General features: G+C 35.1%; 1 protein-coding gene across 12 annotated transcripts in view; it reads right to left on the bottom strand.

Moving 5' to 3' along the window:
- Positions 1-17,247, bottom strand: part of VPS13B (vacuolar protein sorting 13 homolog B) — a 1,326,809-nt gene that overhangs the window by 714,025 nt on the left and 595,537 nt on the right. Inside the window, exon 19 of one of the 12 annotated variants that reach the window (XM_074200579.1) lies at positions 9,786-9,862. The exons of the other annotated variants lie outside the window; for them this stretch is intronic. Within the exon in view, the coding sequence (XP_074056680.1) occupies positions 9,813-9,862 (50 nt within the window). The 3' untranslated portion in view covers positions 9,786-9,812. The remainder of the gene's footprint in view (positions 1-9,785; positions 9,863-17,247) is intronic. 12 annotated transcript variants of the gene reach the window in all.

Here is a 17,247-nt window from a genome sequence, read left to right as displayed (position 1 = left end):
CCTTGGGCAAGTCATTTAACCCCATTGCCTTGCAAAAAATAAACTAAAAAAAAATAAGGGAATTAAAGCAAACAGTTTTTTAAATAACTACAAAATAAAATAATAGATAAAGAGAATAGCCTATTCTAAGAGAAGACAGAGATGTCAATGACAAAGAGTTGTGGATTTCCCTTCTATCTTATATTAATTTTCAGTAGGAAAAAAAAGAAGGCAAAAGGAAGAGAAAGAGAAGTAAAAAGTGAAGATAATCTCGTGTAACTAGTTGTCAATCTCTCATGTTGATACTTAATAGGAAAGAAGACATTAGGAAAATGATAAAGTTACCAACTAAAAATATTAGATAGAAAAAAGAGGGGAGTGGAAATATTTGTACTCTAATAAAGAAAACATTAAGAAATACAGCTAGCTCAAAATTTCACTGAAAATTTTTAAAGGAATCACACAAATATGGATACAATGTACATGGATATGTACTTGAGATTGACAGATACTATGCAATATTTATATTTATTTGTAAGTCAGTGAACTAGCATTTATTTAAGACAAGTACTTTACAAGGCTTTGGGGATATCTAAAAATTATGGTTTTACTCTCAAGGAATTCACATTCTGAGGAGAGAGTACGAACATACAAACAAGTCTGTTTATTCAAGATTAAGTAAATAAATGGGAAGTAATTTGAGAGAGAAGATGAGAATGTTAAGGGAGACAGAGAAAAGGTTAATTGCAATAGATGGGGTTTGCCTGAGTCATGAAACCAGGAAGTAGATGTAAGAAGCAAGAGCATTCTAGCTATAAAAAGGTATATACCTTAAGCAAAAAATAAAAGAAAACAAAAGAAAAAACAGTAAAAAAAGCCCTTATCAATGTTATTGAGTATGTGGAGAAAAATAAAATTGGAAATCTGCAAATAAATCAGATTGGAAAGAATTTTAAAATCCAAACAAAGGGTTTGATCATGAAGGTAATAGGAATGACACTAAGGATAGAGTGGGGGATGGGTAAGAAACAATAGAATCTTGAGCTTTCGAAATATAACTTTGATTGATAATTACCTAGCTGTGTGTCCTTGGGCAAGCCACTTAACCCCATTTGCCTTGCAAAAACCTTAAAAAAAAAAAGATAACTTTGAGAGTTGAGTGAAAAATTGACAAAAGTGGAGAAAGATGGGAGGTAAGAAGAATAAACCAGAAGGCCACTGTAATACTCCAGGAATAAAGTGATAATAAAAATCTATACTTGGATAGAAGGTCTGTAAATGGAGAAAAGAGGATGCTGTGGAGGTGGAAATGCAAGATTTGGCAATAAAATGAATATACAGAATGAGTGAGAGGAAAAAGTAAAGGACAACTAGAGCTATTATAACAACAATCAAAGGAAACTTCAAAGGGAAAACCAAATCTGTTTGGATATGATGAATTTGAGGATAGGATACTTCAAAACACAGTTCAAAATGTCCAATAAGCAGGGACAGCTAGGTGGCACAGTGGATAGAGCACCATCCCTGGAGTCAGGAGTAACTGAGTTCAAATCTGGCCTTAACACATAATAATTGCCTACTTGTGTGACTTTGAGCAAGTCACTTAACCCCATTGCCTTAAATAAATAATTTTAAAAAATAATCCAAAATTTCCAAAAAGCAGCTGATATTGAGAGACTGAAATTCAGGGCAAAAATTTGAGCTAAATAAACAGATCTAAGAAGTATATGAATAGAGAAGATAACTAGCCCCATGGGCACTGATACAGTCACTGGTACAACTGACTAAAGCATGAATTTTTAATATTTTAGGGTCATGGATCCATTTGGGAATGTATTCAAGACCCTCTGGGGAAAAAGTTTTAAAATGTGTAAAATCAAATATATATATATATATATATATATATATATATATATATATATATATATGATTAAAAAGGAAACCAATTATAGTTAAATACAGCTACTGATTTTTTCTTTAAATCATAAGTCCAGGTTTGGAATTCCTGCTATAAAAGGAAACAAAAGACATTCCAAGATATCAGAGAAAACCCATAATCAGAAGGTATGCCATGGAGAAAGGTCCAGCACAGACTTAGAAGGAGTAATCAGACCTGTCGGAGGAGAATCAAGAGAAAGATCATAGAAAAGAAAGGATACTGAGAAGACAAGGGAGAAGGGAATCACTTGTGCAATTTGAAGCTTTTGCCTTGTCAAGGAGGTAAGATGTAGCAAAAGGAAGGGATAGAATGGAAAGGTATCTGATGTGAATGAAGTGGAGATAAAAAGGAGCCTTAATTTTTTCAATGAAATGAAGCAAGTTCCAGTTGAAAGGGAAGAGTGATAAGAAGTCATGGAAGGTTTGGAAAAATTTCTGTAGTGAGTGAGATAATGGATCCATTGGGGAGGTATCAAAGGACTGTGCAATGGAGTACACATTTGAAATTAATTAATGTACTTGGCAGCTTTCTTCGGCTCTATAGGAATAACTACAGTGAATGATGGGCATAATTTAAGGATGAAGCTTGGTAAAGTAATATGAAAGATAGGGAGGAAGGTACTCAAGGGAAGAAGGCAGTGTAAAATTAAACTGGTTCATCAAATAGTCAAGGTAGAGAAGAAAGGAAAGCGCTGCCAGTGCTTTAGACCCTCCCTAGACTATCCAAAGAATTCTGTCTAATCTCTTGAAGACGACTGCACATGTTTAATAAGGAGTAAGAAGAGATTTTAGGGTTGCAGGGCAAAGGAAGATGCAAAATGAAAACAGATGAGGGAATTTCAAAATTTGTGAATATGGAAATGGTGTTTTGGTGGGTGATGGCAAGATCAAGGGTATGACATCTCCGCATGTGACTGAAATGACAAGGAATAGTAGGTTATATTAAATGGATATACTAAAGAACTGAGTGTTACTTTATAGGAGAACTCAGAAGGATATTTTTTTGTGGTGATAGGAATACTTTAGGAAGTATAAAAGAATTGTTTTGCTATAGGGAGAGCCCAGTTGAGATTATATATGAATCTGCAGTGGACCCTCAGCACAGTTTCATGATTTTCTCCAGCTTCATTCAGTTAGACCTAAAGAGATGCAAAGGCACAGGGCGAGTGGAAGTCATGAAAGGCTGAGGTTTGGCAGAATAAGACCAGAGAAGAGATAAAGAAACTGAACTGGGGTGGCTAGGTGTCGTAGTGGATAAAACACCAGCCTTGGAGTCAAGAGTACCTGGGTTCAAATTCGGTCTCAGACACTTAATAATTACCTAGCTGTGTGGCCTTGGGCAAGCCACTTGACCCCATTTGCCTTGCAAAAGCCTAAAAAAAAATTAAAAAATAAAATAAAATAAAATAAAATAAAGAAACTGAACTGATTCACCAAGGGGTCACACTAGGGAAGGTAGGAGAGAGTAGCCAATGCAGAAATAATGGTCTAATAAAAAAATGAGGGTAATCACAGTGAGAACAATGAACAGACTTTGGTTTGTAAGGAACAGGCAAAGGTGGAATAACAAAATATTATAATCAGATAAATGAATTACTTAATTCATGAACATATAAAATGAAAATATATGGATGGTGGAAAGACACTTAACGTATGATCATTTAGGTATGGAACAGAACCAGGCTTGAGGAATACCTTAAAGTAAAGGTAAGCAACCAGTCAACAACATTGAAACACAGGTTTGGATCACCTAATACTACCACAGAGGAAGGATAATATTTGATAATAATACTGCTGAAAAGGGATTTTTCCAGTCAAATTCTTACACTTGAGCACTTCATGAGACAATTATTTTTCTTACATACAACCTCATATTCGAGTAGAATCAGAAAATATGCCCTTTATATTAGAAATAAGCATTTAACATGCCTCAGTAATCTATCTAGTTTTTAGAACCAGATTTCTGAGTGGCAATAATGATGTGTCTTATCATTATTTCCCAGACCAATATTCAAAACTTTATCACAGATCGCAAAAATATTTTAAAAATTTATGCATTTATTTTCATCCATATGCACATGAATATTTTTGGTCAATATTTATTTGTTTTTAATTTTGATTTCTATTTATTTATACATTACTAAAATAGTATTGTAAGAATAAACATAATCTATCCTCCTCCCAGAAAAAATAAAAACCTCACAAGAAATAAAGTGAAAGAAAGAGAAAAAAGAATGTGCTTTAGTCTATGTCAGATACCATCAGCTCAGTTTGTGAGTGGATCACATTCTTTATCATAAGTCCATCAGAGAAGGTCCATATTTTTCCACAGTTGCTGTTGCTGATTTTAAATTCCCTCCAACCATTCCTTCCCACTACCATCTATTATATTTTCTCTCTCCTTTCATTCTGTCCCTCTTCAAAAATGTGCTGTGGGGCAACCAAGTGGCACAGCAGACAGAACACCAGCCCTGGGGCCAAGACGCCCCAAGCCAGCATCCCAGAGACCCACCAGTCCCTTGGTCCTGGACAGGGCACCCAATCCCACTTGCAAAAAGTAAAAAAGAAAATGTGTTATATCTGATTATCTTCTCCCAAGATCTACCCTCTCCTCTATCACCTACATCCCCCCTCTCCCCTTCCCTGTTCCCTTTCTCCCAACGCCTTTCTCTCTTTTTTCTTCTAGATTTCTATATCCTATTAAGTATGTGTGTTGTTTCCTCTCTGAGCCATTTCTGATGAGAATGAAGGCTCCCTCATCCCCCCCCTCACCTTCCCCTCTTCCAGACCATTGCAAAAGCTATTTCTTGACTCTTTTACATGAAATATCTTAGCCTATTCTATCTCTCTTACTCCTAGTACATTTCTTTTTCACCCATTGACTCCATTTTACAATATATTAAACCTTTAATCATTTCTCTCCCATGCCTTGTCTATATATGCTCCTTCTAACTGCTCTAATAAATGAGAAGGTTCATATGAGTATTATCAGTATCATCTTTCCATGCAAGAATACATGCAGTTCATTATCTTTAAATCCCTCATAATTTACCCTTCTGGTGTACCCTCCCTCTCTATGCCTCACCTAAGTCATGTACCTGAAGAACAAACTTTGTGTTCAGCTTTATCCATTCCAACAGGAACATCTGAAATTCCCCTATTTCATTTAAAGTTCATCTTTTCCCCTGGAAGAGGATGTTCAGTTTCGCTGGGTAGTTGATTCTCAGTTGAATTCCAAGCTCATTTGCCTTCCAGAATATTATATTCAAAGTCCTACAAGCCCTTATTGTGGATGCTTCTAAGTCCTGTGTAATCCTGACTGTGGATCCACGATGTTTCAATTGTTTCATTCTGGTTGCTTGTAGTATTTTGTCTTTGATTTGGGGGTTTTGGAACTTGGCTATAATATTCCTGGTTTTTTTTTAATCTCTTATAGGAGATTGGTGGATACTCTCAATTTCTATTTTTAACCTCTTCTAAGATATCAGTGCAATATTTCTGAAGAAATTCTTTTTAAAGGAGGTTAAGGCTCTATTCCTGATCATGACTTTCAGGTAGCCCAATAATTTTTAAATTTTCTCTTCTGGATCTGTTTTTTTCCAGATCAGTTGTTTTTTTCAATGAAATATTTCACATTTTCTTCTACTTTTTCATTCTTTTGGTATTGTATTATTGTTTCTTGGTACCTCACAAAGTCATCAACTTGCTTTAGCTCCATTCTTCTTTTCCATCTGGTAAATTCTGCTTTTTAAGGTATTCTTCTCCTCATTAACTTAATAGACTGCTTTTTCCATTTGACATAAATTGGTTTTTAACATATTTTCTTCAGCATTTTTTTGGATCTCCATCACCAAGCTACTGACTTGGTTTTCATGTTTTTTTCAGCATCTCTCTCATTTCTCTTCCCAATTTTTCCCTCACTTGATTTTCAAAAACTTTTTTGAGCTCAGAAATAGCCTGAGCCCAACTCCTATTTTTCTTGGAGGTTTTGAATATAAAAGCTTGGACTTTCTCATCTTCTGAGTGTGCACTTGGATCCCCCATGGGAACAAAGTAATTGTCTATGGTCAGGTTCCTTTTTTTCCTGTTTATTATTTGTCCAGCCTCTGCCCTGGTTTTGGGGTGCCTCCCAAGCGTTTTTTTTAGGGTTTTTTTTAGGTTTTTTTGCAAGGCAAATGGGGTTAAGTGGCTTGCCCAAGGCCACACAGCTAGGTAATTATTGTGTCTGAGACCAGATTTGAACCCAGGTACTCCTGACTCCAAGGCCAGTGCTTTATCCACTATGCCACCTAGCTGCCCCCTTCCTAAGCTTTTGAGTATTATTGGGACACCCATGTAAGGACATCAGTTCCTTCAGGGTCTTATGAGAAGTTCTGACTGCTCTCTTGGCCTGTGCTATGGTCTGTAGATGATCACAAGCTCACCTGGAGGGTCCCTGCTCCACTATGGGGGCCCAGACTACAACCAGGGTCTGAATATGGACAAAGCATCAGAGTCCTAAGCCAAGAATAGAGGAGAGATCATGACAGTCTCCCCCCATCCTCTTACCTTCCATGGGCTAAGCACTCTGGGAGCAGCTACTGGGCAGCTCCATGGGCCTGATTCTATTTCCTGACATCATAAATATATTTTTAAAAGACATGAATCGATTATTATTATTTAAAAAAATAATATGATTTTTTTATGAATTTGATTTTCAAAAGTGAAAGTTAATAAGCAACCTGTCCGTAACATGACAATTCTTTCATTGCATGGGAGGAATAATGAAATGAGAATTCAGAAAATTATATTCTGCAAATTTTTTTTATATTTAATTATGCAAGAGTATTATTTTGAAAGGTTGGTGAAATAACATCTGACAACTAAGGTACAAATGCTTACCAGACTAGGCACTATAAATGTGGATCCACAATAATGCATTATTTAGAAGTAATTCAATTTTTAAATAAGCCCTAACTCAAATTTTGAAGGTATTACTCTTCATTCCAATAAAATGGAGGGAAGAGAAGGGAAAGGGGAATGAAGAAAGAAGAAAAAAAATTATGAAAAACTGCTTTAATCCACAAATTAATTTTGTACAACTTGAAAGGTGAGATGGGGACAAGTTGTTAAGAATTTTAAATGTCAAGAAAAAGAAGTTAATAGTTGATCTAAGAGATAAAAGAAAGAAACTTTAGTTTACTGAGTAAACTGGATTTACAAAGGGGGGTGACATTTTTAGATCTATATTTTAGTTAAAAATCACTTTGTAACTAACAGGGTGAAGATAAATTAGAGTGGGCAGAAATAATTAGGAAGTTATTGCACTAATAGAGTCAAGAAATGATTAGGAATGTATAACATTGAAAATGAGTTATAAAGATATACCTCTTTCAGAATGCTTTGATGGAAGTCCAAAAAGGTCATCAAGACTGTCCAGGGCCCTGTTCTTTTCTCTCTATATACTTGATGATCCAATCAGATCCCATGATTTCAGTTATGATCTCTATGGTGATAATTTTCAGATCTACCTATCTTGCAATAACATCTCTCCTAAACCCCAGTCTCATATACAATTCACTGTCAAGGTCTATTAATTTTACTTCATAACTTCCTTCCTATTTTCTATCTTGCTTTTTTTCTCCCAAGTAAAGACTGCTATCACCTTGCACCTGGACAATTATAATAGCCTCCTGTTTTGTCTCACTGATTCATCTGTCCAATCTGCAATCTATCTTTCTTTTGTCAAATTGATCTTCCTAAAGCACATGCCACACTCCATCTCCCTCAAGTTAATACACTGCATTGGTTATATCATTTCCAGGATCGATGAAAACAATTCTCTGTGTTGCATTTAAAGGCATTCACAATCTGCCACCCTTCAAACTTTCAAATCTTCTTACATGTTATGCTTTCCCCTATACCCTCCCTCAGCAACAAAATGTACTCTCTGATCCAATAATACTGTTCTCCTTGTCATTCCTCATACAAGCCACTAACACTGTCACTATACTCCAGGCATTTTCCACTGGCTATCTCTCATAGTTGGAATGCTCTCCTTCCTGATCTCTGGCTTGGAGCTTCCCAGGATCCTTCAAGGCCTAGTTAAAAACTCTTCTTTGAAAAGAAGCCCTTCAGGGGCGGCTAAGTGGCACAGAGGATAGAGCACCGGTCCTGGACTCAGGAGTGCCTGAGTTCAAATCTGGACTCAGACAGTTAATAATTACCTAGCTGTGTGGCCTTGGGCAAGCCACTTAACCCCATTGCCTTTCAAAAAAACCTTTTAAAAATAAAAAAGAAGCCCTTCCTGACATGTCCTTAGAGCTAATAATGCCTTCTTAATATTAAGAAGCAGTTAGTTTTTAAAAGAAGAAATGAAAGCTATCAATAGTCATATGAAAAATGAGTATAAAATCACTAATCAATGGAAAAATACAAATTAAAATTCTGAGGTACCACTTTATGCCCATCAGATTGCCTAACATAAAAGAAAAGAAAAAGGAAAAAGCTAGAGATAACATGGAAAAATAGGCACTAATGCACTGCTGGTAGAGGTGTTAACTAGTTATTTTGGAGAACATTTTAAAATAATTCCCAAAGGGCCATAAAAATGTGCCTATCAGGGCAACTGGGTGGCACAGTAGATAGAGCAGCAGCCCTGGAGTCAGGAGGACCTGAGTTCAAATTTGACCTCAGACACTTAATAATTACCTAGTGTGTGACATTGAGCAAGTCACTTGACCCCATTGCCTTGCAAAACAAACAAACAAAAAATAAAAATATGCATATCCTTTAACCCAGTAATACCAAGACAATAACCGCCCCCAAAAAAACAAAGACCAAAGAATAGGATCTAAATATACATAAATATTAAAGTAATTTTTTTCATGATGTCAAAAAAATTGGAAATTGAGGGTATGCCCATCAATTGGAAAATAGCTTAACAAGCAAGCTATATATGATTACAATGGAAGACTATCTGTGCTATAAGAAATGATGAGCGGTAATGATTTCAATCAGGAAAGCCAAATAACTATATCAAAAGTGAAAAAAGTGATTCAGGAAGGAAAGAAGGAAAAAGGAAATTATTAGGAAACATTTCAACTAATTATATGTAATAAATTTGACAAGACAAATACTTGCAAAATAGATAATGTCCCAAATTAACAAAAAAAAAAGAAAGAACTCAATAACCCAATGTCAAAAAAGAAAAGGAAACAAAAAAAGAAAGAAAGAAAGAAATTACACAAGCAAATGGACTCACAAAGAAAAAACTCCAGGACAACATGGATTTACATAAGGATTCCATCATTTAACAAACAAGTAATTCCTAAGGAAGTTAGGGTTAGAGTGATATTACCAAATTCTTTCTATAACATAAAGACTTCATACCTAAACAAGGAAGAGTCAAAACAAAGAATGAAAAAAAAAAACTGATGCAAGATTAGCAAAGAAATTTCAGGAACATATCAGAAAGTATACTCTATGACCAGGTTGTATTAATAACAGAAAAGTAGGGTTGCTTCAATATTAGTAGAAGTATAAAGATATAAATATAAATAACTATTAATACAAAAAATAAAAATCATATAATTATATCCACAGATACAGAAAATTCTTCTGACAAGGTACCCATTTCTCTTAAAGGTAATTAGAAAGCACAGAAATAAATGGAACTTTCCTTAATCTCAGAAGAAGTGTCTATCAAAAAGGGCAAGTAGGTGGCAGAGTAGATAAAAGAACTAGCCTTGGAGTCAAGAAGATTCATCTTTCTTAGTTTCTATCTGTCCCCAGAAACTTACTGGTTGTATGACCCTGGGAGAATCTTTTAACTCTGTTTGCCTCAGTTCCTCATCTGTAAAATGTGTTAGACAAAAAAAATTACAAACCCTTCTGATATCTTTGCCAAGAAAAATTCAAATGGGGTCTTGAAGTTGGACATATGAAAACAACTGAACAACATCATCTACAAAAAAACAAATAGGAACATTATTTGTAATGGAATTTAACTAAAAACCTTTCCATAAAATCAGGAATAAAGCAAACCCTTGCATTATGTTAGAAATATTAGCTACAGTAATAAGAAAAGAAAAAGAAATTGAGGGAATGGGGAAATACAAAAATTTGAGGAACTATTTGTAAAACTGGAAAGTAGTTAGGCAGAAATTACATCTAGACTAATATCTCAATATAATATTATATCAAAATAATCTCCAAATGGACATAATATGAGTTAAACATGAATGGAGACATCATATAAATTAGAGAAGCAAGGAAGAATTACCTGTTAAATATAAGGATAAAGGAAAAGTTCATAACCAAACAAGAGAGAGAGAATCATAGAAAATAACATGGACAATTCTGATTATATAAAATTAAAACAATTTAGCACCAACAAAACTAATGTAGCTAAAATTAGAAGAGCAGCAGGTAGGGAGCAGCTAGGTGGCATAGTGGATAAAGCACTGGCCTTGGAGTCAGGACTACCTGGGTTCAAATACAGTCTCAGACACTTAATAATTACCTAGCTGTGTGGCCCTGGGCAAGCCACTTAACCCCATTTGCCTTATAAAAAAGAAAGAAAGAAAGAAGAAGAGCAGCATGTAAAAGGAGGAGTTCTTTTGCAGCAAGTTTTATAGATAAAGGTCTCATTTTAAGATACAGGAGGATTGATTAAAAATTTTAAGAATAACATTCAATTCCCAATTGATAGTCAAAAATATGTGAATATGCAGTTTTCAAAGGAAGAAACTCAAGCTATCCAAAATAATGCAAAAATCTGTAATAATTACAAATTAAAATAACTGTGAATTTATATCTCTTGAATGGCAAAGATGATTTTTTTTAAAAAAAGGACATGATAAATGGTGAAAGGACAGTAGAAAAACAGATAATTCGCTACTAGTAAAACTATTTACTGGCATATCATTTACTTGGAAGTTTCTTACTGTGAATATAGTTTAAAGGACAGAAACCACTACAAGAACTACACATCAAAGAGATCAAAGAAAGAAGAGGATCCATATATACAAAAATATTTATAACAGCTTTTTTTGATAAGAATTAGGAAGTGAGAGTGTGTCCATCAATTGGAGAACAGTTAAATAAGTTTTATGTGTGAACATGGTAGAATATACATATGTATACTTATACACACATACATTTACATATATATGCTGTATATTCCTATATATAATTTTTATGTGTTATGCATGCATATGTGTATATGTGTGTATGAACAACAAAGTAAAAATAAACTACTTTGAAATATTTAGGAAATCTGACTGATTCAATGAACAACCATGACTTTCAAACGACTTACGTTGACATTTCATAAAGAAGTGATAGCAATGGATTTTTTCTGTTTTGTTTCGACACAACAAAAATGGGATTTGGTGGTGGTGGCGGTGGGTTATTTTTGCTTGATGTACATGTATAAAGAGGAATCTAGGTGATGCAGTGAAGAGAGCACCAGATCTGGAATCAGGAAGATGTTAGCTCAAATCCAACCCTTAACATCTGCTAACTTTGTGTTCCTAGTAAGGTCACTTTAACCCTGTTTGCCTCAATTTCCTCATCTGTAAAATATGATAGAGAAAATGGCAAAGCATTCCATATCTTTGCAAAGACAACTCTAAAAGGAGTCATGAAGAGTGAGACTCGAATGAACAACAGCAACATGGAGCAGCTAGGTGGCAGAGGCGGCTAGGTGGCGCAGAGGATAGAGCACCAGTCTTGGAGTCAGGAGTACCTGAGTTCAAATCCGGCCTCAGATACTTAATAATTACCTAGCTGTGGGGCCTTGGGCAAGCCACTTAACCCCATCGCCTTGTTTAAAAAAAAATTATTTTGTTTTTTCTTGTCCTTTCAATGGGGTCTAAGAGAAGGTCGGAGAAAGAAATGGTAGACATGTGCAGGCATGTAGGTAGCAAGAAAGCAGTTAAGTAGACCAGAAGAGACTAATGAGTAGTGAGAGAACAGAAAGGTCAACTTAGAAGAAAGGATGGAATGGAGAAGTATCACATCTTCATGTGAGATAGAAATGAAGAGGTCATGGTTGGGGGCAGAACCAAGATGGTAAAATAAAGGCAGGGACTTTCCTGAGCTTTCCACCAGACCACTCCAAATACCTCTAAATAATGACTCTTTACAGATTTTTAGATTGGCAGAACCCACACAAAGACTTGAGTGAAACAATTTTCCAGTCCAAGGCAACTTGGAAAATCCAGGGGAAGAGTCTCCTGTAGAGCGGTGCTGGCCATTAGGGAAGAACCAGCTCCAACCATCCAAGAGACTGTGGGGCACCTGGGTCAGTGACAACAGTGACAGTTTCCAGATCTATCAGCCCATACATTGCCCAAGGACAACTTGGAAGGTCAGCAGAGAAAGTCTGTTGTACTAGGGTGAGACTGAAGCACAATCCAGCAAAAGCCTCAGCATCACAGCCAGGACCCCAGAAGACCAGGAGCAGGCCTCAGGAGTCACTGAAACAACAGAGGCAGCAGCATCCAGAGCTCTCAGGCCACAGATAGTTAAAGGGTCAGAAGGAGATTACAAGGTTCTCTGCTATCAGTGAGATGGGACTCTATTGCTTTGCCCATACTCAGATTTGGGTCGTAGTCTGGGCCCCAGTCCTAGCAAGAAGAACAGAATCACCACAGAACTTACTGGCATAGAGAAGGAGGGATCCTCCTCACAGTTCCAGGGCAAAGGTCAGGAGTGGAGTTATAACCTCTCCTTAGATCTTAAGACTTTGGAAGAATTGAAAACTTGCAAAAAACACCAAATGTTTGGGACAGTGTGTCTTCCACCCTGGAAGCAGAGCCCTATTTTCCCTAAGAGTTAAAATCAAGTCATAGGCTGGGGAAATGAGCAAACATCAGAAGAAAAAAAATCTAACCATAGACAATTTCTATCTTTATAAGGAAGATCAAAATAAACACTCAGGAGAAGATAACAGAGTCAAAATTTCTGCATTCAAAGACTCCAAGAAAAATATGAATTGGTCTGAGACCATGGAAGAGCTCAAAAAAAAAAGATTTTAAAAATCAAATAAAAGAGGGAGAAGAAAAATTGAGAAGACAAAAGTGATGTGGGAAAATAATGAAAACTGTTGCAGCAGCCTGGTGAAGAAGATATCACAAAGACAGAGGTAAAAGAAGAGATACTGGAAGATGGTATCTGACTACTATGGTGTAAGAAGGGGAGAAGAAAGCACTCCCAGTAAATGGCCTCAATTTTTTCAGTGAGATATAAGGTAACAAGGAGGGAGATCAATGGAAGCTTTGAGGCAGGCTGAATAAATTTGGAAAAGCTTTATCTGGCACCTTTACAAAAACTGACAATATATTGAAACATAAAGATGGCTTCAAAGAAAATGAAGAAAATCAGAACTACCCACACATCATATAAAAGTCATAATATAATTCCATTCAATTCAATAAATTATCTTTAAAAAAGGAACATAATGACAAAATAAAATTCTAAAGAACTGGGTGAAAAAACAAAATATTGAAACAATACTTATTATTATTATTTTTTAAAATGGATGAAATAGCATAGCAGAGTTTCTAGAATGAACCTTTAGTATTTCTGAAGAGAAAACTTTGAAGTAAATGAAATAATAACTTGATCAAAGTTACAAAGTATTTACACTAAATTCACATAAATTTCAGTATTCCTACAAAAACAATCACGTTTTGCATAAATACTGACAATCTCAGCTATTTGGTGAAATAATCATTGCTAATATGTAGGTCACACAATTTGAAATTAACACTACCACTCTAAACCTCTAATAATTAAAGAAATGCAAGTTAAAGCAACTCTGAGTATCCATTTGAAACATGAGACTTGCAAAGATGACAAAAGTGTAAAAGAAAAATTTAGGAAGGGCTGAAGGAAAACAAGTATTTAGTGAAAGCTTTGAATTGGCTTAGTCACCCTTAGACAATTTGGAACTATGCCCAGGAAGTTACCAAAGTGTGTATTCCCCTTGACCCAGCTTTTTAACTCCCAAACATACCCCAAAGATATTTAAGAAAAAAGAGATGTAAAGAAATTTAAAAAAAAAATTTTTAGAGTAACTTTTTTCAAGGTAGCCAACACTTGAAAAACCAAAGGAAAGTTGACCTATTGGGGTATGGCTAACCAAACTGTGATAATATAAATAAAACAGAAGAATAATGTAACATAAAAAATTATAAATGAACAATTTTAGAGGACACTGGAAAGACTTTATGAACTTTATGAACTGAGAACTATTTAAACAGTGATAAAAAAAAATTTATGGCAAAACTTTGAAAGATACATGTCCAAAAGAATGAAGATCTAACATGACATTGCTGAAAGAGGAGTGATAAACTTAAAAAGGGGGAAGAGACATGCATTTTTTTTAGACTCACAGTGTTCGATGCAACTCTCTCAGACTGTAAATTTTAGAGATATAACTATACTGCATTGGTAGATTTCCTCATCCAGGAGTTCCTAACAACAATGAAATTCATGTTCAATTCCTACCCTCTCCCATAATAAATATATGAATTAACCTTGTTGTTTCTCCATTGTTCTCAAAATAACCAAGACACCAGGTGATGCCATGACAAGCAAGTAAATTTTCATCTGCAACCCTCCCCACCCCCATTCATGTTGTGCAAAGCACCTAGCCTTTCTCCACCACAGCTATCTTCAGTAGTCAGATATGGTTCAAGACAACTGGAGATGGCCCTCATGAATTAATCTATACAGCAGTGAAAAGGTCTTGTCTTTCAGAAGCACAAAGATGACTCTCCTCCTTTTATTTCAATCCTACCTACAAAATATTTTTTAGTCTCTTCATTAAACTCCTATCCTAGAATCAAATGCAGGAATGATTACCTCTACCTCTCCCAAATACAAATAACTCTTAAACTATATAAAACAAATCATATCTACTCCAGGAAACCCTCTCAGATTAATCAACAGACAAATTTCTCTTCTCCTCACCGCATCCAATAAAACACCCAAATGGTTTTTTTTTGTTTGTGATAATCATAATAATAGTTCACTTTTCTTAGAGTAGCACTACTTAATAAAATAGGCATGTTGAATATAAAAATTAAATAACTATTTTGTTGATACCGGGGGGGGGGGGGGAGTACAAAGTGTCTACTTCATGAAGGGTATCTACACCCTTTTCAAAATATTCAAATACCCTGGAGAAAATCAAGTTTTCCAGATCACTGCATGGTACCCGATGCAGCTATGAAAATAACTACTAGCTCGTGTGTTCAAGACCTTAAAAAAATCAGTATAGGCTTAATACAAAACTGAAAGAACTTAAATTAATTCTTAAAACTTTGCTCTTTTATTTCTCTTGTACTGAGTATTTCTGAAAATTATTTTTGGAAATCACCAGTCCAAGTTTATACTAGCTACAGGGGATCAACAGAAAAGAAAAGGTTGGTAATATTAAATATGGTGGCAAAAAACACATATAAACATTCTTTGGATGGGTCAGATGCTTTCTATTTCATTATTTTCCATAATCAATTATGCTAATAACCCAAAAGGTTTATCTTGAAAAAATAAGAAAGATTAAAGAAATTAATAAAATTCTCTGTGCCCACTAAAAACAGGAGCTATAACAAAACAAAATTTTAAGTGTTTCAAAGTAATATTAAAATTTATATATGCAGTGTAAATAAGTGATAAACAGAATCACATATTAGTACACAAAAGAAAATATAAAAGGAACCTTGTTTCCTTCTTTAAGCATAATGTATCTCACTACCAAGTTACTAGCAATTTTCATATACTGTACTGTGTCTAGATTGACAGTTTCTTACACCAGGAGGATATTAACCTTTAATCCCTGAATCATTAAAGAAGTGTTTGCAGGAATATTTTTAGCCTCTTTATCTGGTCAAAGCACTGGAAGCTAAGTGGTATCTGTACAAACCAATCATTTCACCAGCAGTTTTATATTTCTTTAAAGCCTACTATAAAAAGCACCTGCCTACAGTGAGTAATGGAGTTTTATATTCATTGCACTCAGGAACAGCGTATGTAACCTATTCCATTTTCCTCCCTTGTGGAATATATTTCAGCTTATATTGTACAGCACATTACCAATGCATATAAAGACTCTCTGATCAGCAATTTGAATTGCAAACAGCAACCCGCCTGAGTGCTTCTTCCTCTTCCCCCAAATAAAGTCAACAAGTCAAATTAAAACAATATTTTAGGTGCTAATCTTACCTTTGTAATAAATATACACAATATAAGTATGCATATTAACATATTAACTATGTATATTGTACTAGCTCTGGTAAAAGACACCTTAGTGGGGCAGCTAGGTGGCGCAGTATGACAGAGCACCGGCCGTGGAGTCAGGAGGACCTGAGTTCAAATCTGTCCATACACTTAACAATTACCTAGCTGTGTAACCTTGGTTAACTATTTAAACCCATTGCCTTGCAAAAACAAACAAACAAACAAAAAACACATTACTGTCTTTTTTTTTTCAGAGGAATAATAAAATTTGTAGTTAGTGGTCAAACACATTTTGTACACTCCATCCAGGAGGCTATCTCACAGGCTACCTCAACAAAGAACATACTTCTGAGCAACATGATGTTAAAATTATTGTGACTGCCCTGGGAAACAAAACTGAGATAATTTTGGCTCTTGAAGACTCATAAGAGAATGAGAATAGATTGTGCTTTAAGGTGGTCTTAAAATACACTTTTAAGTCCTTCTTTGTACATAAATATTCTGATCATTATCTTAACGGCTATAATAAGAATGAATGGAAATGATCTTATTGTGGTTAGTTTAAGTCAAAAATATTTATTAAATAAGTATTGCTGTACTGTACTAGGAAGAAAAAACACATAGAGGGGAAGAATAAAGGGGAACAGGTAAGGAAAGATACTAGAAATATTCTTAGCTATATTACTATGCTTATTTTTACAGTCATAACATATTTAAAAGATAAAAAGTAAGAGGCAACAGTTCCATACTGCCCCTTGGTAGTAGCCTACCAAACTGAACTCTCCCTCTATGACATACAAGACCAACAGGCATGAGAGAAGCTGTCTGCCAGCAGTATTCATTCAATAAATATTTACTGAATCCATATATTGTACAAGGTAGATCTCACAGGATACAGAGGCATAGAGTGTAACATCAAGAAATTTTAAATATAGTTAGAGAAAGATGATTTTTAGAAAAGAAAACACACTGCAAAGCTTCCTCAGATGAGCAGCCATCAAATACTGAAATATCAGAAGAATAAAAAGCAGCAAAAGTAAAATTAAAACACAGACATCTCTAGATAAAAGGCATTACAAGTGAAGTTCCCAACTCAAA

This window comes from Macrotis lagotis, chromosome X (genome assembly GCF_037893015.1).
Source record: "Macrotis lagotis isolate mMagLag1 chromosome X, bilby.v1.9.chrom.fasta, whole genome shotgun sequence".
NCBI lineage: Eukaryota > Metazoa > Chordata > Mammalia > Peramelemorphia > Peramelidae > Macrotis > Macrotis lagotis.
The sequence above is the reverse complement of the archived record's forward strand: the minus strand, read 5'-3'. Positions and strand labels throughout refer to the sequence as shown.